The 22,716-nt window shown below is 42.7% G+C and overlaps 1 protein-coding gene across 4 annotated transcripts; it reads right to left on the reverse strand.

Moving 5' to 3' along the window:
- Positions 1–424: 424 nt before the first annotated feature.
- Positions 425–16,389, reverse strand: plod1a (procollagen-lysine, 2-oxoglutarate 5-dioxygenase 1a). 4 transcript variants are annotated; one of them, XM_046343604.1, is made up of 20 exons: positions 16,195–16,387; positions 15,288–15,379; positions 14,974–15,104; positions 14,113–14,276; positions 13,205–13,317; positions 12,944–13,007; positions 11,031–11,128; positions 10,746–10,847; positions 9,727–9,858; positions 8,534–8,655; positions 8,174–8,278; positions 7,767–7,892; positions 7,354–7,495; positions 6,360–6,473; positions 4,397–4,462; positions 3,851–3,955; positions 3,587–3,733; positions 2,382–2,507; positions 1,658–1,725; positions 425–1,409 (listed from the first exon to the last, which is right to left on the reverse strand). In XM_046343604.1, exons 1-20 carry the CDS (start codon positions 16,286–16,288, stop codon positions 1,190–1,192), a joined length of 2,331 nt encoding a protein of 776 aa, XP_046199560.1. In that variant the 5' UTR covers positions 16,289–16,387; the 3' UTR covers positions 425–1,189. The 4 variants fall into 4 exon arrangements, with proteins under 4 accessions (XP_046199560.1, XP_046199559.1, XP_046199561.1 ...); XM_046343603.1 differs by having other exon boundaries at positions 425–1,725; positions 16,195–16,389; XM_046343605.1 differs by lacking the exon at positions 1,658–1,725 and having other exon boundaries at positions 16,195–16,386.
- Positions 16,390–22,716: the final 6,327 nt, after the last annotated feature.

The following is a 22,716-nucleotide window of genomic DNA, read 5'->3' on the forward strand; positions in this document are numbered from 1 at the left end:
GTAATCACTATAACGACAACACATCAGTTGAAAAGTCACAACCTAAAATCTGTTTCCCCAAAATACAGATATAGGATTATTTTCCCCTCCCCCAATTCAAACCTTAACCATTAGTGGGGAAAATGCTAAACTGACCCAAGATTAGAATCTAAGCCTAGGGGCACCTTCACCCTAACCCAGCCTAAACAGCAGCCACTGTCTAAATATTCATCAAAGTAAAGGTAGAAGCAGGTATTGTATACACTATGTTGGGACCAATCAATGAATATACATTTATTTAGGACATGTCATTGGCATAACCTCTGACTGAACAGTCCATTCTGTAATTCATTCATTCCGCTATCTTTGTTAGGGCCACAATAAAAATGGTGTTTTGGCTTTTGATACAGTACTAACTACTCAAAGGATTGGTTGCACAATGGAATCATAGTTTGGTTCAGTGTTTTATTGACAAATGACCAAAATATAAATTCTCACAACTATCTCTACTAGTGTTTACAACATTCTTCAGAGTATGCCCAGGCAGCATCAGATCAATTCAGTCAAACTTTGTCCTCAATGATTACTTGTCATGGAATGTTTAAAAAATTTATAGTTATTTAAGAGAAACATACAGTATATGTTCTGGTGTGCTTTCAGCAGGATGCAACGTTTTGGAACATTCTGATAGAAGTAGGCAATGTAGAACAAACATGCCTGTCTGACATGTAGAATAAGGACTCATGTCGGCTCTATTCATTGCATCGACAATTTTTGGGTGCTGAACATGGACTTGCTTTCAACATGAAAATGACAAGGGGACTGAGAATGTGTTACGAGCTGTGTTCTTTAGATATTACACATTCGAAAAGCCACACGGAATCTTTGGAATAAACTCCTTTTATACAAATATCAAAATAATAAATAGGACAGATGTTTTAATAATCTCCAAGACCATGGTGCATTGCATACTGTATTAGGAGTGTATTTAGAAATGAAGGGCACTTTACAAATAAAGTTATTCTTATTGCCTCATACTGTATGTAGGAGTGTCTTGATTCAACAAAACAAGTTATTATAATACTAAAACAGTACATTTGTTTCACAAAAGTTTCAAATGACTTTCAGTGGAAAGGGGTTTCAAGAGAAAAGGTCTCCCGCAACGCCCACTTGGATTTGGCTAATGGAGTTTTCCTGAATTAACAAACGTTCAGTAAAGGCACCATAGAAACAACAGCTGACACCTGGAAGTGGCAGCACATTGCCATTGGCACTCAGGGGTCCACAAATGACACTGCGATGTATCGAGTGCCTGCAGTGGTTCGCAGGCCCTCGTGATAGTGGGTGAGCCGTCCAGGGTGCATGAGGGCCCAGCCTTTGCGGGGTGCCTCGACGGAGCAGTTATACCGTATGAACCTGCATCCCCCACCCTTCAATGGGAAAGCAAACAGAGATGAAGTCAGGAAAGGTATATCCAGCCAGGAGATTCACACATGCTTCACATTCTATACATAGAGAAACGTCAACTTGTCTAAGACTCAAGGTCATACTGCACAGGAGAACACTGAAGGCTTTCATCATAGGTACATAACTATGTGCAAATAACACATTGTGAACAGTGGAGAAACAGTAACTGTGCGGAAAGCACTTTCTTCTCAAAACAAACCAGATTATGCACCTATTCTTGTCCAAGTTCGAAAGATGCAGGGTAATGACACGGATGCAATACAACACATCTTCAAAAGCCTTTCAAGTGATGGTTGGGGTTTTTTTACGTGCAAAGGAGAAAGAATGAGAGTCACCAAAATTATTCTGATGAAAGCAATCTGGCGTGAGTTTCCCAGAAACATAAATACCATCTTTAGCAATAAGATCATCTTAAATCCATTGGTGGGCAATGGAGGAACGAGTATCTTAATGCTAAAGACGGTCTTGATGTTTCTGGGAAACTCACCCTGGAATAATTGTATTCATAGAAACAAACAGTGATGAAAACATACAAAGCAACTAGTGGTCTGCATGCTTAGAACATTGCAGAAGACATACTGTACATTCATACACTTGCATTCCTACTTGAAATAAGTTGATTGGCAAACTTGATTGCAAATTTTCAGGAAAACACACAACTTCACTGATCTTTCTGTTCCAATTTCACACTAAATGACCGTATACAGTAGTCGGGTTATCCTAACCAATTGTAATAAATGTTAATAATAGTGGGGCGCAGGGTTTTAATTACAGAGGTGCCTGAGGGTATAACAAATCAGGGCACATCCATAAGTGTTACAAATATTACCATGGGGGTAGCCCTACAAGTGTTCACATATTAAAGTTGGTCCAACCCAGTCTTTAGAGGCCAACTCCCCAAGTCAATGTGTAAATCATCACACAAACACACTCACCTGGTAATCAAGCACTTTTTGATTGAGTGCAATATTTATAGTAAATGTGGACGCGTCATGGTGTGGCCTTAAAAAGGGCTGCTCGTCTGGCTTATATCTAACTACAAACGCCAAGTCAAACTGAGCCTGCAAAGAGAGAGACAGAAAATACCAGAGTGATGCAAAGAGTCATGCAGCATTCACAAACGAGCCGGGAGGGCTGCCGGGACAGGCCGCATGCCCCTTGACCTCCTGGTTGAAACCTCAGCTAAGAAAAAGAAAGAGCTCCCTGATTCCAGCATACATTCCCAGAGAAGAGACAGGAAAGAGGACAAAACACCTGCATCCTGTCCTCAAACAAGGGCTTAAGGGGTATTTGTCTAGGTTACCTGCCAGTTTAGTGTGTCTTACTGGACTGGACCCCTAATACTCATTTACCTCATAGTCAATTTCTTTGCTGTTGAGAGCTACATTAATAGTGAAAGTAGATGCATCGTGGTGCGGGGTGAGCAGGGGCTGCTCGTCAGGTTTGTACCTCACTACGAAGTTGAGGTAAGAGATACACTGATAAGAGAAGAGACGCATGTCAGGGTCAACATGGTAGCATAGAGGGACCCAGTTCTATACATAAGATTCTATTCAAAATATATATTTGCAATATAATTAAACACGTCTGTTGCATTTTAATTAAATGAATGATGAATTGTATAAATGTAGACTATTCTACTGTAAATCCTGCAGCATACAGTATAATTCTACATTTTGAAAACATAAATAAGAATATTAATATTGTTAACCTGTGAACAAAGTAATATTCAAAAGTTAATCAAAATAACAGGAGAGGTGTGCATTTAAACATATTTAGATAAACAAACATAACTCTACTTGGCTAAATCAACGGATATCAGGCCACAAGGTGGCGATAGGTAACAGAACGGTGCACAAATTAGCAGAAATATTTACATTTTGTGGGACTTACTAAAGCAAGAACCACGATGTACCATTATAACCACACAAACAACCCCCCAGCTGAAAGTGGAATGTCAAATAAAACTTTCCTGATCATTTATGCATTCTCTATTGTTCTCCACATAGTAATGATATAATTCAGGAGTTAAAAATCCATGAAAAATGTGTAGAGTAATGAAAATATGAATTTCTGTTGAGCTGCGCATAAATCCATCTAAAATGAGTACAAATGTGTGTTGATGTTTTTTTAAACATACCTTGGTGTAGTATCCAGGATACATTGTCTCTGTGATTGGGGCTATGTAATCCAACAGAAGCTTCTGCCACTCTTTCTCATAATTGATTTGAGTCATGTGGATATCAATGGTGGGGACATTCTCATAGCCACCCTGGATCCTTGTGTCCTTCAGTAAATAAGAACATATAAAAACATGATACAATGCTCAAGTTACTACATTTACAGGTTTGTTAGGTAAGATAATAATTGTAGGCTACATTGGTTTAGGAGTATAAATACATACCGTATTTCGGCCACCTGACCACTGTCCAAAGTTTTCCATTTCCTGAACAATGTGGTCACATCCGATATCAGAGAATAGCGGGAACCAGTATACATCAGGGCAAGGCTGGAAGGGGGCAAAAAAAAAAAATACAATTGAGTGACCTTGCATTTTCAAAGAGTAGTAGATAGGCATGGAATTTCTACTCTCTCCATAAACAGTCAATTCTATAAATATTTTGAGCATGCAGTTTGTGGTCTTCATTTGTAGCCAACTGGACTTTGACCACCCGGAAATAGTCTTCTGTAGCTAAGTTGGTAGAGCATAACGCTTGAAATAGTGCGTTCGACTTCCGAGGCCACCCGTACGTAAAATGTATGCACACATGATTTGTAGGTCGCTTAGGATAAAAGGGTCTGCTACATGGTATATATTATTATATATTAAGAAACTTCGGTTATCACCTTTATTAGCCATTATCATCATTTTATATAGAGCAATAGGCAATGTCAGTGATCTTGAGTGAGCATTGAAATATTATACTTTGATAGAAAAACAAGTACTCACTGTTTCAATCAGTTTGTCTCTCATTATCTTTGTGTAGTTCTCATGGATGTAACGCTCCTCCCAATCCTGAGGAAAATGAAGAATATACAGTGAGTGTACAAAACATTAAGAACACCTGCTCTTTCCATGACACGGACTCACCAGCTGAATCCAGGTGAAAGCTAAACTGAAAGGGCGAAACACCGCATTTAACCATGGCAAGGTGACTGGGAATATGGTTGAATACAAACAGTGTAGTTATTCCCTCCGTAAGGCAATCAAACAGGCAAAACTTCAGTACAGAGATGAAAAGGAGTCGCAATTCAACAGCTCAGACACGAGACATATGTGGCAGGGTCTACAATCACAGACTACAAAGGGAAAGCCAGCCACGTAGCGGACACCGACGTCTTGCTTCTGGACAAGCTAAACATCTTCTTCGCCCTCTTTGAGGATAACACAGTGCCAACGCCGCCCGCTACCAAGGACTGTGGGCTCTCCTCCGTGGCCGACGTGAGTAAGACATTTAAGCGTGTTAATCCTCGCAAGGCTGCCGGCCCAGACGGCATCCCTAGCCACGTCATCAGAGCATGTGCAGACCAGCTGGCTGGAATGTTTACAGACATATTCAATCTCACCCTATCCCAGCATTCAACACCACAGTACCCTCCAAGCTCATCATTAAGCTCAGGTCCATGGGTCTGAACCCGCCCTGTGCAACTGGGTCCTGGACTTCCTGATGGGTCACCCCCCAAGTGGTGAAGGTAGGAAACATCTCCACTATGCGGATCCTCAACACTGGGGCCCCACAAGGGTGCGTGCTCAGCCCCCTCCTGTACTCCCTGTTCACCCACAACTGCGGGCCACACACGCCTCCTACTCAATCATCAAGTTTGCAGACGACACTGCAGTGGTAGGCTTGATTACCAACAATGACGAGACAGCCTACAGTGAGGAGGTGAGGGCCCTCGAAGTGTGGTGTCAGGAAAATAACATCTTACTCAATGTCAACAAAACAAAGGATCTGATTGTGGACATCAGGAAACAGCAGAGGAAGTACCCCCTATCCACATTGACGGGACCGCAGTGGAGAAGGTGCAAAGCGTCAAGTTCCTCGGCGTACACATCACTGATGATCTGAAATGGTCCACCCATGGTGCAGAGACAGTATGGATGAAGAAGAGAACATCCTGTCGGGCTGTGTATATTTGCCCCTAAAACCCTCAAACTTTTACAGATGCACAATTGAGAACATCCTGTCGGGCTGTATCACCGCCATGTATGGCAACTGCACCGCCCGCAACCGCAGTGCTCTCCAGAGGGTAGTGAGGTCTGCCCAACGCATCACTGGAGGCAAACTACCTGCCTTCCAGGACACCTACAGCACCCGATGTCACAGGAAGGCCAAAAAGATAATCAATGACATCAACCACCCGAGCCACAGCCTGTTCACCCCGCTATCATCCAGAAGGCGAGGTCAGTACAGGTGCATCAAAGCAGGGACCGAGAGACTGAAAAACAGCTTCTATCTCAAGGCGATCAGACTGGAGTCAGCATGGGCCAGCATTCCTGTGGAACGCTTTCGATACCTTGTAGAGCCCATGCCTCAACGAATTGGGGCTGTTCTGAGGGTAAAAGGGGGTGCAACTAAATATTAGGAAGGTGCTCCTAATGTTTGGTATACTCAGTGTAGAGATGCATTACTATATTTATTGTGATTAGACAAGTTAACACATGAACAGATACAAAGTGTCCACATAAGCAGATTTATATAAGACAATGGCATTCTTACTGTTGCAAAGCACTGCAGAAAATACACTTGCATGTAATGACATGCAATAAGCCCTTCTTCAGCTGAAGTGCTGCAATTAGTCTTCAAACTAATTCAAAGTTGTGAGGTACATGATGCTGTCTAGGCCTGAATTGAGTCAAGGGGAGCCTTTGTTTTTTCCCCCCAATGACTACTTGACAACCCAATTCTCACCTTAGGGTTTTCAAAGATCTGCCACAAATCGTTGTGGAGATGGCTCATCTGGTAGTTTTCTGTCGACAGCATCCGTCCAAAGGTGTGCATATTCGTAACATACATGAAGACTCCCTGAGAAATTGAAGCAAAGGGCGTTAAAACTTTTTTTTTTTTATTATTTAGTTTGAAGCTATAATTTTAAAATATTTGCTACCTGGCCTAAGTTTTGGGACTTCTACGTGTTCGACGCTGTTTGGGTGTCTCACTTCTAATCAGAGTTTTGTAATCTTTTGAAACCTAAGCATCCGTGACTAATACTGGACACTGAAGGACTGAGAGCAAGACGAGGCTTCAGAATAAATTACGATGGAATCCTACATGCCATTGCCTGCCCCCCTGGAGTAAGGCACTTAATTCCTCAAATTTCCAAAGGGTGCTGCTGACCCATTGCTTTATGTTGTGAGCATAAAGACACATTTAAGTTCTCTGCAAGGTAAAGGACAGTAAAGTATTCTTACATTTTTTTGTTTGATTTTATATTTTACCCCTTTTTCTGCCCAATTTCGTGGTATCTGCAACTCCCGTATGGACTCGGGTGAGGCGAAGGTCGAGAGCCGTGCGTCCTCTGGCCCAACCAAGCCGCACTGCTTCTTGACACAATGCCCACTTAACCCAGAAGCCAGCCGCACCAATGTGTAGGAGGAAACACTGTGTCAGCGTGCACTGCGCCCGGCCCACCACAGGAGTCGCTAGTGCGCGATGGGACAAGGACATCCCTGCTGGCCAAACCCTCCCCTAACCCGGACGACGCTGGGCCAATTGTGCGCCGCCCCATGGGTCTCCCAGTCACGGCTGGCTGCCACAGAACCTGGATTCGAACCCAGAATCTCTAGCGGCACAGCTAGCACTGCGATGCAGTGCCTTAGACCACTGCGCCACTTGGAGGCCTGTCATGCATTATTTTATGCCCAAAATGAAATGGAGAATTTGACCATAGCTTTCCAACACTGACTTTGTTTCTGGCGTTGTGACAGAAGGCCATGTCGAGGTCCAGAGTGCCCGAGCTGAAGAGGTCGTTGTTGGAGAGCTCCTCGTGAAGGAGGCTGGCCTTCACCAGGTACACCTTGGTCAGGTAGGGGACATTCCACACACCACTGTAGTGACAATACATTATATTTAGAACAGGCTTCCCATACATTGTGCTGGAAGCGCTCTCTAAAACAAGATATGATACTGGCATGGAAGCTGTAGTAGTGTTGCCGAGTTTAGCAAAATATGATCCTACAGCAGGAAACGAGCATTTCTGCCCCCTGGGGAGAGTCATAGCAAAAACCCATCAGACCTCAGCTCTCTATAAAACAACATTGTTCCATAATGACCATATTGGTATAATCAGTTATGGGAAATAATGTGTGTGTGACTTACACTCTGCGTCCTTGCACAATGTCCACATAGTCCTCCGACCTAGCGTAGTAACCATCAGCACTGAGTGCTCCCCAGAAGTTGGTCCACAGGCGGCCTTCTCGGGTTATCATGGGTGCAATTATAGGCCTGAAGGGTGACAGGGGATGATTAATCACGTCCCACTGAAAACCAGCTGAGCTTTCAAAGTGTATCCACCCAAATACACGTGTGTGTGTGTGTGTGTGTGTGTGTGTGTGTGTGTGTGTGTGTGTGTGTGTGTGTGTGTGTGTGTGTGTGTGTGTGTGTGTGTGTGTGTGTGTGTGTGTGTGTGTGTCCAGTATTTTTAGGAGAGCAGTTATTGCATGCGTCATCAGAGATCGGGAATCTGGTCAGGCATAATCGACAGGCTCATTTTTATTGCCGCTTACTCATTTTGCTCGATGAGAATCTTTAGGGTGTCCTTGTTCTTCAGAACCACTTCGATATCCATGCTGAAGAAATACTCACAGTCCTTGTCCTGTCGGCACATATCACTGGGAACCAAAAAATAGGAAACCTAGTAAACACACATTTATGGGGCAGTCCCAAACCTAACATTTTATTTTCTTCATTGGGGATTCGAACCCAGATTGATACAGTGCATGTATGCGCTGAAGGCAGCGGACCTAATCAGTAAACTACCCCGGGTCACATGCTGAACATCTTTGAAAAACATGGGAATAATGTCAAGCTAGGTTCTATGTGCGCATCCAAAGCTAGTGTGAGAGAGAAAGCCAAGGTGAACTCACAGGCCGAGGTTGCGGGAAGCTACCCTGTCCATGTTCTCCTCAGGCCCGATGACCTTAACATCCTGGTACTCTTTCCCATGGTCCTTCAGGAAAGAGCTAACCGCTACCTCGTGGTGCTGCTCCTGTAAGAGGACATTGTGGGACAGTAGAAAAGACAAGAGTTGTTGTGCTTCTGTAACAGTCTTAGTCACATTCACATATAGGAAAAAAAGAGTTAAATGAGAGCATTACAGCCCACCAGATGCTTGAGGTTGATATTAAACAAATCCATTGAGCTACAATGTGGGATATCGTAATCTGTTCAATGAATTCTGTCATTTCAATTCTTGATAAATATGGCTACCTCGCTCTCCAACCAAGGTGTATGAATTGAGGAGCAAAACTGAAGTAGAGATTCAGCAACTCTTGATGGAAATTAGAAGTGAATAGAAACGTTTTTTTTTTTTTTTTATGAAAGGAAAACCAGCGCGTTCCAGCTTTCGGCCTTCTTCAGGGTTTTCCCAAACTTCTATTGTCCACTAAGAGTTGCTGAATCTCCTCTCTACTTCAATTCTGGAAGATTAGAACTTATGAAAGCATCAACTTTTAACAACAAATTTCAAGTGTTGTAATACGACTTTGATTCATGTCAACATATCTCATGCACGGACCCTGAAGTTAAGTCGGTTGACACTTGACTGGTACTTGCACAGATCCGACACATTCCTCGTCATTGTTATACTATCCACAGAGGCATGTGAGCACATGTGTGGATTGGCAACAATTCGGAGGGAGAAATGCACAAGAGGTTACTGGATGTAACTAACACGGTGTTCCATTCATACAAGACCAAACGGTTACTCAAATCAAAAGGGAAAATATTTAATTATACACATTTGTTAAAGGGATTCTTGCATCTACTTACAATGATCTACTTCCCCAGAACCTGATGAACTCGTGGATACAATTTTTATTTCTCTGCATGCAGTTTGAAGGAAGTTATTAGTAACTAGCGATAGCGCCATGACTAGAAGTCTATGGTAACAGCTAGCTAACAATCAATACTGTATACTGGATGCAAAGACATCAAAATGATATCCATGGGTTCACCTGTCTCTGGGGAAGTAGATAAAAGGCCTCATTGACAAAACCCCCAAAGTATCCCTTTAAATGTTAGATGGATGGTACTATGTAATAAAATGTGTTTCTCTCACCTGGTTGTAGATGAAGAGTTTGAGTCGGTTCTTTGGGTATTCCAGTTTGAGCAAGGTCTCAAAGAACACACTGACAAAGGGTGTGGGCTGCTGGATGAAGATTCCAATAACCACCAGTGGGTATTCGCTCTCCTGTACGGTATTAAAAATAATCATGTAATAACATTGTCATGTACATTGCAGTCGACTTGAAAACCTTGCATATAAAAATCAAATGCCTTTTCATCCAATCCCCCCCAGAGAATCTTGTCACCCAACTTGCAATCAAGCTCCATCGGCACACACCACAGGTGACCATTAATCGCACCGGTATTCATTGCGCGTCGGCCGTGCGTGTCGTTTCCGACGCAGGTGTATTACAATTCATCGTAAGAGTGTATTCTCACTACGAGAGCTACATTAGAGGTTAAGAGAAACTAACCTCGGCTAGACCTTTTAGTGTAATGTAAACTTGTCACTTCTCCTACGGAGGTCGCAGGCTATCTGAGCAGTCAACAGTAAACAGAATGGTCTCTTCAAGCGAAATACTCCTACAGTAAATATCGAAATGGCAGAGCAATGCTTTTGAAACAGCTGAAATGTGTTCCTTATATTTAAGACTTTTTTTTAACCTGAAATATATTGAGTGTACGGATAAGAAAATAAACCCTTTAATACTCTGCACACGGTTGTGAATTGTTGCATTATACAAGAGAGTGTAATATGCTTAAGATGAAAAGTTGGTTAAGATGAAGTTGCTTGCATAGTTGAATAGTTTGTTAAAAGGAAGCTTGCTGGCTGGTGGCCATACTGGGATATTTACGGTAAATTTAAGCTGCGAAGCAAGAATGTCCATCGCCAATCCACCGAACCTTCTATAGGCACGTGAAATTCCGTTGCTCATGTCAATTGAAAAGTGTATGTACATGTTAGGTCAATTGAAATTTCATCACGATACCTCTGCTACAACTCTCTTCAATGAGAATACGCCCTAAGAGTGTATTACCAGAATACTTCACATAAACAGACAGGCAACCCACCTTGAGTCCTGAGAGTGGCCGCAGGTCCTCAAGACACACACTGCATCCCGTCTCAAACGTCCACACTGTGGGGATGTAGTTGCTCAAGTAGTTGATCTGGAGCTTAAACAAGAAACATTTATTTTATTTTTACCACTTCCTGATACTGTTTATCTACCCTTTTCCAAATATTTGGATGATTTTTCTGGTCTTACATTTACATTCTATTTATTGTGTCTGAATTTCAATGGTCAATAGAATTACAATGGTCAATAGGGGTCAAAGGGTCAAAACTTGGAAGGTTACCTTGGTGGGCCCGTTGCCATGAATGACGACGGGTAATGTATCATACAACACATTTCTGGCCCGCACTTGCCCGTCCTCAAACTTCAACACCACCTCATCTAGGCGCAAACACACAAACTGTAACATCAGTACCAGTCCTGCGACAAAATGACTGGAACGAATTGCAAAAATCACTGAAGCTTTAGACGTATATCTCCCTCTCTAACTTTAAGCATCAGCTGTCAGAGCAGCTTACCGATCACTGTACCTGTACACAGCCCATCTGTAAATAGCCCACCCAACTACCTCATCCCCATATTGTTATTTTTTATTTTGCTCTTTTGCACCCCAGTAACTCTACTTGCACATCATCATCTACACATCTATCACTCCAGTGTTAATGCTAAATTGTAATTACTTCGCCACTATGGCCTATTTATTACCTTACCTCCCTAATCTTACTACATTTGCACACACTGTACATAGATTTTTCTATTGTGCTATTGACTGTACGTTTGTTCATCTCATGTGTAACTCTGTGTTGTTTTTGTCGCACTGCTTTGCTGTATCTTGGCCAGGTCGCAGTTGTAAATGAGAACTTGTTCTCAACTGGCCTACCTGGTTAAATAAAGGTGACATTTAAAAAAAATACACGTGTACATGCCACTGCAACAAATTTTCCCCATAGTGACAATAGTCAGTAAAGCCTGCCAATTGTTGGCCGGCCACGTGTCTTCCAAGAGAGACTTGAAGCATGCCACTCAGTGGCTAATCAATCCACAGTACTGAAACATACAATACACTCAGGACATCATGTATTGGAGATGGAATTCATTACACAGTAATTCAACAGATTTTTTAACAAAACTAACAAACTCTGTATTTAATGTGTTCAGGGCTCACTTATAAACAATGCCTAGGTCTCAATGTAATTTACCTGTGTAAATTAAGGTTAAAAATAAAACACTTTTCCAAAGCTGACCTGCACCAGAAAAACATGTAGCAACTGTGGGGCGTTGCAGTTGAAACCGGCAAACCACCAGAGACGTCACCACTCACTACATGTTGCGAATGATTGCATGTCTCTCTCTGGGAAGCTGGGTTCTACAACGATGCTGTGACAATTTCAGCTCTCTCCTTTTCACCTCAAGTAGGTTTCAAGACATGAACACAAACAAACATGATCTTGCTGTCCCTCTCAAGAAGCTGACTATTATAGGGAAGTCTATAGCTATTAACAGGAAGCAGTTGCTGTGGAGTTGGTAGGATGTAGCGTTTACTCAGCACGCCCACCTAACTTGCAGCTGCTTAAAAATTTTATACACATCCAGCCCTGTGCTTTGGGAACATCTGGAAAAAGCATGGAGCTGTGCCTGACCCCTCCCCCTTCCCTCTCTGGTCTACGTGAGCTCAGACACATCCCTCTCTCACAGCAAACTCATAAATTCCTAACGCAGGCTCAGCCTCAGCCAGCGGCATACAGGAAAAAGAGAGGGCGGGGAAGAGGAGGAGAGAAAGCGAGTAAAAGAGAGGGAAGAAAGGCTCAAAGCAGTCTGTCGGCTGAACCAGAAAGCCTAAGGATATGACAACCTGCATCACACTCATACACCTTCATCAAAGCCTCAATCAGCCAATCACGACTAACACAGTCAGGAAGTGAAACCAGAGGGAGGTCGCACTTTCCTCTTTTCTTCTCCAAGCATTTCTTTACAGAACGGGGAAAAGTGTAAACTGAAACAGCCGTTTTGATGTCCCAGGAGGGGGGAGGATCAACAATTTAAAAGCTGATGTCAGTAGGTTTCAGTGGTGCAGTGGCCTTTTCATTCGAAAATGTTGAAGTACATGTGTATACTTGTTGGCTAGAGGTGAAGTGGGAGACAATGGCGAGACATACTCTAAGAGATAAAGAGATGTGTAATTTGTTAAAAACTCACCAAGGGATCCATGAAGATTATGAAACATTCGGCATCTGTTGTCCAGTGTTATATTGATGGATTTCTAGAGAGAAAAAACATATCACTTATTATGAAAAGAAAAACAGCATGAGGAAACATACTGCATAGATATAATGTTACAGTATAATACACATACAGTACTCATACCAAGAAGAAATGCATAGATAGTAAAGTGCTAAGGTAGTTCTGAGAGAGACCACTTAAAACCATAACAAGATCAGTATAGAGGTAGATGCCTACTCTTTTCTCTGGGTTGATATAAATCTTGGTGAAGAAAAGTTGATCACTGTCACTGTCCTCCCCTGTCCAGTCAGCAACCATCTCTTTGAGGTTAGGAACATAGCCAATGAATCCTAGGGACAAAGATAGAATGTGTGAACGATAGGGGTTCTAACCCCAAGCCATAAGACTCCTGAACGGCTAATCAAATGGCTACCCAGACTATTTGCATTGTCCCCCCCTCTCTTTTACACTGTTGCTCCTCTCTGTTTATTATCTATGCATAGTCACTTTAACTCTGCCTACATGTACATATTACCTCAACTGACCGGTGCCCCCGCACATTGACGCTGTACCGGTCCTCCCTGTATATAGCCTCGCTAATGTTATTTTACTGCTGCTTTTTAATGATTTGTTATTTACATTTTTTACTCACTTATTTTTCTTAAAACTGCATTGTTAGTTAAGGGCTTGTGCGTTCTACACCAGTTGTATTCGGCACATGTGACAAATAAAAGTTGATTTGATATGACAAAGACAAAGCAGTTTGAACAGTAGAACCGGAATTTCAAAAACAAATGGTCAAGGTCCAATTCATGTGATTTCATATTCGTGTTTGGACTTCGTTCGCTCTTGTTTTCAGCAGCTGACTTAAACATTAAGATTATAAAACTGCCATTCACAGTCTCAAACCTTAGTGGATAAACTGTCAGGTGAATTCATGCCCAGTTCATATGTCTTAGGCCCAATGTCCTCCTTTCTATAAAAATGACTGAGACAACTTCTAACTGGACTGTTGCATGTCAACGTTTAAAAAGCAAAACTGTGTTTGTTAGTATTAGTGTTTAACTGACAACAACTTGCTGTTGACAGTTAACAAAATGGCTACCTTCCATTGCTAGGTGATCAAGAGGCGTGTGTTTACATACCCCCTGAGCCCAAGAACCTCTTTCCCTCTCGGAAGTGGGGGTGCTTGTCCTCCAAGTGTCTGTCGGGCCAGATGAGGGTCTCTGCAGAGAAGACCACCTTGTGTCTTGTCTGCTGGAACTTCTTTAGCAGCTCTTTGGGACCGGAGGCGAAGACAACATCATAGCTGGTCAGAGTGAGAGAAAAGAGAACCTTTATGAGCCTCATTGTTCAGGGGGCGATTTATTAGGATCCCCATTAGCCGACGCCAATGTCGACAGCTAGTCTTCCTGGGGTCTGACACATAACGAAAAAGATATTACAGACTAAATACTTTACAATTGACATACATTTAAAAACATTAACATTTAGTGTGTGTGTGTGTGTGTGTGTGTGTGTGTGTGTGTGTGTGTGTGTGTGTGTGTGTGTGTGTGTGTGTGTGTGTGTGTGTGTGTGTGTGTGTGTGTGTGTGTGTGTGTGTGTGTGTGTGTGTGTGTGTGTGTGTGTGTGTGTGTGTGTGTGTGTGCATCTATCAGTTACACATACATGTCAGTACATACACACAAGTAGGTCACATGGGGAAGAGGCTATGTGGTGTTGCTTTATTTGTTTTTTGAAACCAAGTTTGCTGTTCACTTCCCCTATATGAGATGGAAGGAAGTTCCATGTAATCATGGCTCTGTATAATACTGTACATTTTCTTGAATTTGTTTTGGACCTTGGGACTGCGAAAAGACTCCTGGTGGCATGTCTGGTGGGGTAAGACCAGTGCTGAACCAGTCGTTGGGCAAGCTGAATTTTGATGTACGCTGAATTTTGTGTGTGGATATATTCAATAATATATTCAATAATGCTGGTAAGAGTGAAGGCAGATTGAAGGCTACCTGTCAATGAAGAGGACAACCTTGTCTTCCTCCATCTCCTGCAAACCAGCTTTAAGAAGGCGCACTTTCTGACCCCCTCCTGGCTCGGTCATATAGTCCCCACCTTTCCATGGCTCCCCTCTGCCAAGCACCTTCAAACCCAAAGAGAACAACTGCAAAACACATTCTCCACAACAAAAAGATATGCCTTCTTCTAAAAGGCTTGTTTCCTCACAAAGGTATTGATATTTTCCAGATGGAGAGAGTGAATGGTTGCCAGTCATTGTCTGGACACAAATGTTGGATCAGTTTTATCTTGTCAGAACTTTCCATACCTTGATAGTGTAGTTAAAGTGTCGGGCAGACCGCATGAAACGCCTGAAGCCATCTGTCTCTTTGGTCGCAACAGTCACAACTAAAAGGTTGCCTGAAAGAAATGTAAAACAATGGAAGTATGTCATTGATGCGAGAATTGGCCCGTGTAGTGTGTGTGCAATGTAAAATCACATAAAACCTGAAGTAAACAGTCTGTACCAACCATGCTCAATTGGATAATATATCCAGAGGTGGTCTCTGAGAATGTATAGATGTGTCTACTTGACCATTGAAATGTTCCCCTTCTCTCTTATGATAGCATGCTGTATGTTAAATGAGTGTTTTCTTAAAACTGTGAAGTGATACTTTCCATCAATCTCTATCAATAAAGAAAATATTTCCAGCACACATGCAATGTTGATTTGTAGCTCAGTAAACATTATGCTAAACTGAAGTAGAAAAAACATTAGTATGTGTACAGTAGCTAGAAAATTCCTACAAGAAAAAAATATATTAAACTAGGCTAAAAGTAAGTAACCTAATGTTAACTGATCTCTGCCACTTGCGCATAACATACTTCAACCCCTGATGAAATCCATAATATGCTATCAAGCATTGTAGGCCTATATTGCATCATTCTTGACATGTATTTGTTTTCAATAGAACATTAGGCACAAGTCTGAATTAAATCAGACGCGATTCAGTCCACGTCAGCGGCATGGAACTCTCGAGAACACCCGGTGGAACTTTGTATCTGCAATGCAATTGCTTTTTATCAGTCCGAGAGAGTTACATGCAAATTACAATGTAATAACGTTTGAATAGTGACTTCCATGACTCCATCTTTATATCTAGCGAGATTGCAAAATACTCAGCAACATTTAAAACGTTGGAATGCAAGTTGAGTTGCTATTTGAGCTGTCCTACCTTCGGATAGTTCTCGCTGTTCTTTACAACGTATCACTGGTAAAACCACAAGCAAGGACATCCAGGCCAATATTAATAAGGAAAAAGCTCTCATTTTCGGGTTAAATCTTCACCAATCCTCAGCCTAACACTTCCTTGGCGATACCATATGATTTTAGTCAAACAGTTGTGTACTTAAAGTGTTTCCAGATTTGATTGACACTTAGTAGACCAATCAGACACAAAAACCCGCCCAACCCAGTAAAATAAGCCCACTTTGGAGAAGCTTGATTAGGTTTTTAGTTGACCCGGTAGGCCAGAACAGCTGCATCAAGTGCACGATTTTTACTGCACCATTAGTCTTTAAAGTGAGACCTCCGCCGACCAGGCACAGGCAAATATGAAAATAAAAGAAATAGGCTAAGCAAAAATATCTACTCAAAATATTCTGTAAAAATAAAACACTATCTTGATGAGATAAGTATTCAACCCCGAGTCAATAATACATGTTAAGAATCATCTTTGGCAGCCCTTACAGCGGCGAGTCTGTAGGGGCAAGTCACTAAAGAGCTTTGGACACCTGGATTGTACAATATTGGCACTTTTTTGTATTTTTCAAGCTCTGTCAAGTTGGTTGTAGAACATTGCTAGACAACCATTTTCATGTCTTGCCATAGATTTTAAAGCCGATTTAAATCGAAACTAACCAGGCCACTCAGGAACATACAATGTCATCTTGAGATGCAACTCCAGTGTATATTTGGCCTTGAGTTTTAGCTTATTGTCCTGCTGAAATGTACATTTTCCTCCCAATATATGTTGGAAAGCAGACTGAACCAGTATTTGCTCTAGGATTTTGCCAGTGTTTAGCCTTATTCCGTAAATTTTTATTCCCCCCAAAATACTCTATTGCTGATGACATGACGAGCAGTCCATAACATGATGCAGCCACCACCTGCTTGAAAATATGAAGTGGTAACTCCTTTCTATTTCTGACACAGATCGTGCTGAAAGTCCTGCCTCTCCCATCTCCTCATTGGTTTATAGAAGCAGGTACCCACATGCCATCTCCTCATTGGTTATACCCACGTGGGTGATCGAAAGACAAACTGTTTTGCCGGAAGTCTTGGTAATACTATGAAAGTATAGATGCCGATCACCATATAAGTTCAAAGCTGAAAAAACCTGGAAGGAGGAGAGATGACTAGAAACGATTCGGTTGGCCGTTTTATGTGTGGATTAATTGTCGGAGTAGAGGACCTTGTGCATTTCAGATAAAATAACAACTCAATGTTGATATCCCAGGACAAATTAGCTAGCAACAGCAAGCTAGCTAAATAGGACAAATTAGCTAGCAAGTGAAAGCTAACTAGCTAAATTGCCATACATGTTTTTATGCTTTTCGACCTGTCCCCAAATTAATGTCATTGGTTCAGAGTTTGTTTTGATTTTCAAATAAAATTTTATTTGTCACATACACATGGCTAGCAGATGTTAATGTGAGTGTAGCAAAATGCTTATGCTTCTAGTTCCGACAATGCAGTAATATCCAACGAGTAATCTAACCTAACAATTTCACAACAACTACCTTATACACACAAGTGTAAAGGAATGAATAAATAAACAAATATATGAATGAGTGATGGTATAGAACGGCATAGGCAAGATGCAGTGGATGATAGAGTACAGTATATACATATGAGATGAGTAATGTAGGGTATATAAACATATAAAAGTGGCATTGTTTAAAGGGGCTAGTGATAAATTATATCAAGATGGCAAGATGCAGTAGATGGTATAGAGTACAGTATATACATATGAGATGAGTAATGTAGGGTATGTAAACATTATATGAAGTGGCATTGTTTAAAGTGGCTCGTGATACATTTATTACATCAATTTTTCCATTATTAAAGTGGCTGGAGTTGAGTCAGTATGTTGGCAGCAGCCACCGAATGTTATTGCTGGCTGTTTAACAGTCTGATGGCCTTGAGACAGAAGCTGTTTTTCAGTCTCTCGGTCCCTGGTTTGATGCACCTGTACTGACCTCGCCTTCTGGATGATAGTGGGGTGAACAGGCAGTGGCTCAGGTGGTTGTTGTCCTTGATGATCTTTTTGGCCTTCCTGTGACATCGGGTGGTGTAGGTGTCCTGGAGGGCAGGTAGTTTGCCCCTGGTGATGCGTTGTGCAGACCTCACTACCCTCTGGAGTGCCTTGCGGTTCTGGGCGGAGCAGTTGCCGTACCAGGCGGTGATAGAGCCCAACAGGATGCTCTCGATTGTGCATCTGTGAAAGTTTGTGAGTGTTGTTGGTGACAAGCCAAATTTCGTCAGCCTCCTGAGGTTGAAGAGACGCTGGTGTGCCTTCTTCACCACGCTGTCTGTGTGGGTGGACCATTTTAATTTGTCCGTGATGTGTACACCAAGGAACTTAAAACTTTCTACCCTCTCCACTACTGTCTCGTCGATGTGGATAAGGGGGTGCTCCGTCTGCTGTTTCCTGAAGTCCACAATCATCTCCTTTGTTTTGTTGACATTGAGTGTGAGGTTATTTTCCTGACACCACACTCCGAGGGCCCTCACCTCCTCCCTGTAGGCAGTCTCGTCGTTGTTGGTAATCAAGCCTAGTAGGCTACTACTACTACTGTAGTGTCGTCTGTAGTGTCGCCTGCAAACATGAGGATTGAGTTTGAGGCGTGCATGGCCACACAGTCGTGGGTGAACAGGGAGTACAGGAGAGGTCTGCGAACGCACCCTCGTGGGGCCCCAGTGTTGAGGATCAGAGATGTTGTTACCTACCCTCACCACCTGGGGGCGCCCCGTCAGGAAGTACAGGACCCAGTTGCACAGGGCGGGGTCGAGACCCAGGGTCTCGAGCTTGATGACGAGTTTGGAGGGTACTATGGTGTTAAATGCTGAGTTGTAGTCGATGAACAGCATTCTCACATAGGTATTCTTCTTGTCCAGATGAGTTAGGGCAGTGTGCAGTGTCATTGCGATAGCGTCGTCTGTGGACCTGTTGGGGCGGTAAGCAAATTGGAATGGGTCTAAGGTGTCAGGTAGGGTGGAGGTGATATGGTCCTTGATTAGTCTCTCAAAGCATTTCATGATGACGGAAGTGAGGGCTACGGGGTGGTAGTCATTTAGCTCAGTTACCTTAGCTTTCTTGGGAACAGGAACAATGGTGGCCCTCTTGAAGCATGTAGGGACAGCAGACTGGGATAAGGATTGATTGAACATGTCCGTAAACACACCAGCCAGCTGGTCTGCGCATGCTCTGAGGACGCGGCTGGGGATCCCGTCTGGGCCTGCCGCCTTGCGAGGGTTGACACCTTTAAATGTTTTGTTTTGCTGCAGTGAAGGAGAGCCCGCAGGTTTTGGTAGCGGGCCATGTCAGTGGCACTGTAGTGTCCTCAAAGCGAGCAAAGAAGTTGTTTAGTTTGTCTGGGAGCAAGACATCCTGGTCCGCGATTGACTGTAGACCCTGCCTACCTCTCGTGTCTGAGCCGTTGAATTGCGACTCTATGTCTCTATACTAATGCTTAGCTTGTTTGTTTGCCTTGCGGAGGGAATAGCTACACTGTTTGTATTCAGTCATGTTTCCAGTCACCTTGGCCTGATTAAAAGCAGTGGTTCGCGCTTTCAGTTTTGCACGAATGCTGCCATCAATCCACGGTTTCTGGTTTGGGAATGTTTTAATAGACGCTGTGGGTATGACATAGCCGATGCACTTGCTAATAAACCCGCTCACCGAATCAGCGTATACATCAATGTTGTTGTTCGCAGCAATGAAGACCAGATCCCAGTCCACATGATTGAAGCAATCTTGAAGCGTGGAATCCGATTGGTCGGACCAGCGGTGAACAGACCTGAGCGCGGGAGCTTCCTGCTTTAGTTTCTGTCTATAGGCTGGGAGCAACAAAATGGGGTCGTGGTCAGCTTTTCCCGAAAGGAGGGCGGGGGAAGGCCTTATATACGTCGCAGAAGTTCTAATAACAATGACCTAGGGTTTTGCCACCCCTGGTTGCACAATCGATGTGCTAATAGAATTTAGGGAGCCTTGTTTTCAGATTAGCCTTGTTAAAATCCCCAGCTACAATAAATGCATCCTCAGGATATGTGCTTTCCAGTTTACATAGAGTCAAATTAAGTTCGTTCAGGGCCATCGATGTGTCTGCTTTCATATTTGAGATACTTCAAAGTAGCCACCCTTTGCCTTGATGACAGCTTTGCACACTCTTGGCATTCCCACAACCAGCTTCATGAGGTAGTCACCTGGAATCCATTTCAATTGACAGGTGTGTCTTGTTAATTTGTGGAATGTGGAAGGTAGGGGGTGGTATACAGAAGATAGCCCTATTTGGTAAAAGCCAAGTCCATATTATGGCAAGAACAGCTCAAATAAGCAAAGAGAAATGACAGTCCATCATTACTTTAAGATATGAAGGTCAGTCAATCGGGAAAATTAAGAACTTTGAAAGTTTCTACAAGTGTAGTCGCAAAAACCATCAAACGCTATGATGAAACTGGCTCTCATGAGGACCGTCACAGGAAAGGAAGACCCAGAGTTACATCTGCTACAGAGGATAAGTTCATTAGAGTTACCTCTGCTGCAGAGGATAAGTTCATTAGAGTTACCTCTGCTGCAGAGGATAAGTTCATTAGAGTTACCTCTGCTGCAGAGGATAAGTTCATTAGAGTTAACTGTACCTCAGCTTGCAGCCCAAATAAATGCTTCACAGAGTTCAAATAACCTACAACATCAACAGTACAGATGGTCAAATTGCTGCAAAGAAACCACTACTAAAGGACACCAATAAGAAGAAGAGACTTGCTTCGGTCAAAAAACACGAGCAATGGACATTAGACCAGGGGAAATTTATCCTTTGGTCTGATGAATCCAAATTTGAGATTTTTGGTTCCAACCGCAGTGTCTTTGTGAGACACAAAGTAGGTGACGGATGATCTCCGCATATGTGGTTCCCACTGTGAAGCATGAAGGAGGTGGTGTGATGGTGTTGGGGTGCTTTGCACACTTAACCAGCACTGCAGAATGCTGTGGTACGCCATACCATCTGGTTTGCGCTTAGTGGGACTATCCTTTGTTTTTCAACAGGACAATGACCCAAAACACACCTTCAGGCTGTGTAAGGTCATTGTATGTGTGGGGTACAGAGATAGGGTAATTATTCAAAACCCACGTTAACCACTATTATTGCAACTTGTGACTTGTTAAGCACATTTTTACTCCTGAACGTGTTTAGGCTTGCTTATAACAAAGGGTTTGAATTGACTCAATACATTTCAGGTACATTTTTAAAATTATTTGTAAACATTTGTAAAAATGTAATTCTACTTTGACATGGTCGGGTATTGTGTGTAGATCATTGGCACAAAATCTCAATTTAATCCATTTTAAATTCAGGCTGTAACACAAAATAATATGGAAAAAGTCAAGGGGTGTGAATAATGAAGGCACTGTATATACAGAGGAAATTAAAGAACCGTAAAAAAAAACGTTTTTTAAATAAACAGAGGAAAGGGGTGGAAAATAATGACAGAGGGACAGATGGAGGTGGAATTATGTCATAAAAGGATGACATTTAATTGGGGATCTTTGTCTATGACATTACAAATAAGGGTGCATTGTAGAGCTTTGTTGATCTATGACATCAAACATTCCACGGGTGGTTTGGATACCAGATGCGGACTCAGACCATTAGACCTGGCAGAGGACACTCACAAACTGGTAAGTTCTCATAGCTGTTCATGTTTGACCTTTTTCCCTCTTTGATATGCCAGTAAGGTAGAATTCTAAAGACAATCAACTTAATGTTGCAATCTTCATCCTGTCAAAATATCCCATAGATAATTGACAGCCCTTTCCCATCTGGACAAAAGGAACATCTACGCAAGAATGCTGTTTGTTGACTACAGCTCAGTGTTCAACACCATTATGCCCTCAAAGCGCATCACTAAGCTAAGCTTACACCTCCCTCTGCAATTGGATCCTGGACTACCTGATAGGCCGCCACCAGGTGGTAAGGGTAGGAAACAACACATCTGCCACACCAGGGCTTCTTTGCTCCATGATCCCCTCCTGAACTCCCTGTTCACCCACAACTGTGTGGCCACACAAGTCTCCAACACCATCATTAAGTTTGCCGACGACACAACGGTGGTAGGCCTGATCACCAACAACGATGAGACATCCTATAGCGATGTAGTCAGAGACCTGGCAGTGTGGGGCCAGGAAAATAACCTCTCCCTCAATATGAGCAAGACAAAGGAGCTGATCGTGGACTACAGAAAAGGAGGGCCGAGCACGCCCCCATTCACATCGACACGGCTGTAGCGGAGTGGGTCAAGAGCTTCAAGTGCCTTGGTGTCCACATCACGAACAAACTATCATGGTCCACACACACCAAGATAGTCGTGCAGAGGGCTCGACAATGCCTATTCCCCCTAAAGAGACTGAAAAGATTTGGCATGGGTCCTTAGATCCTCAAAATGTCCTACAGCTGCGCCATCGAGAGCATGGTTG

This window comes from Oncorhynchus gorbuscha, linkage group LG03, assembly GCF_021184085.1.
Source record: "Oncorhynchus gorbuscha isolate QuinsamMale2020 ecotype Even-year linkage group LG03, OgorEven_v1.0, whole genome shotgun sequence".
In the NCBI taxonomy this organism is placed as follows: Eukaryota; Metazoa; Chordata; class Actinopteri; order Salmoniformes; family Salmonidae; genus Oncorhynchus; species Oncorhynchus gorbuscha.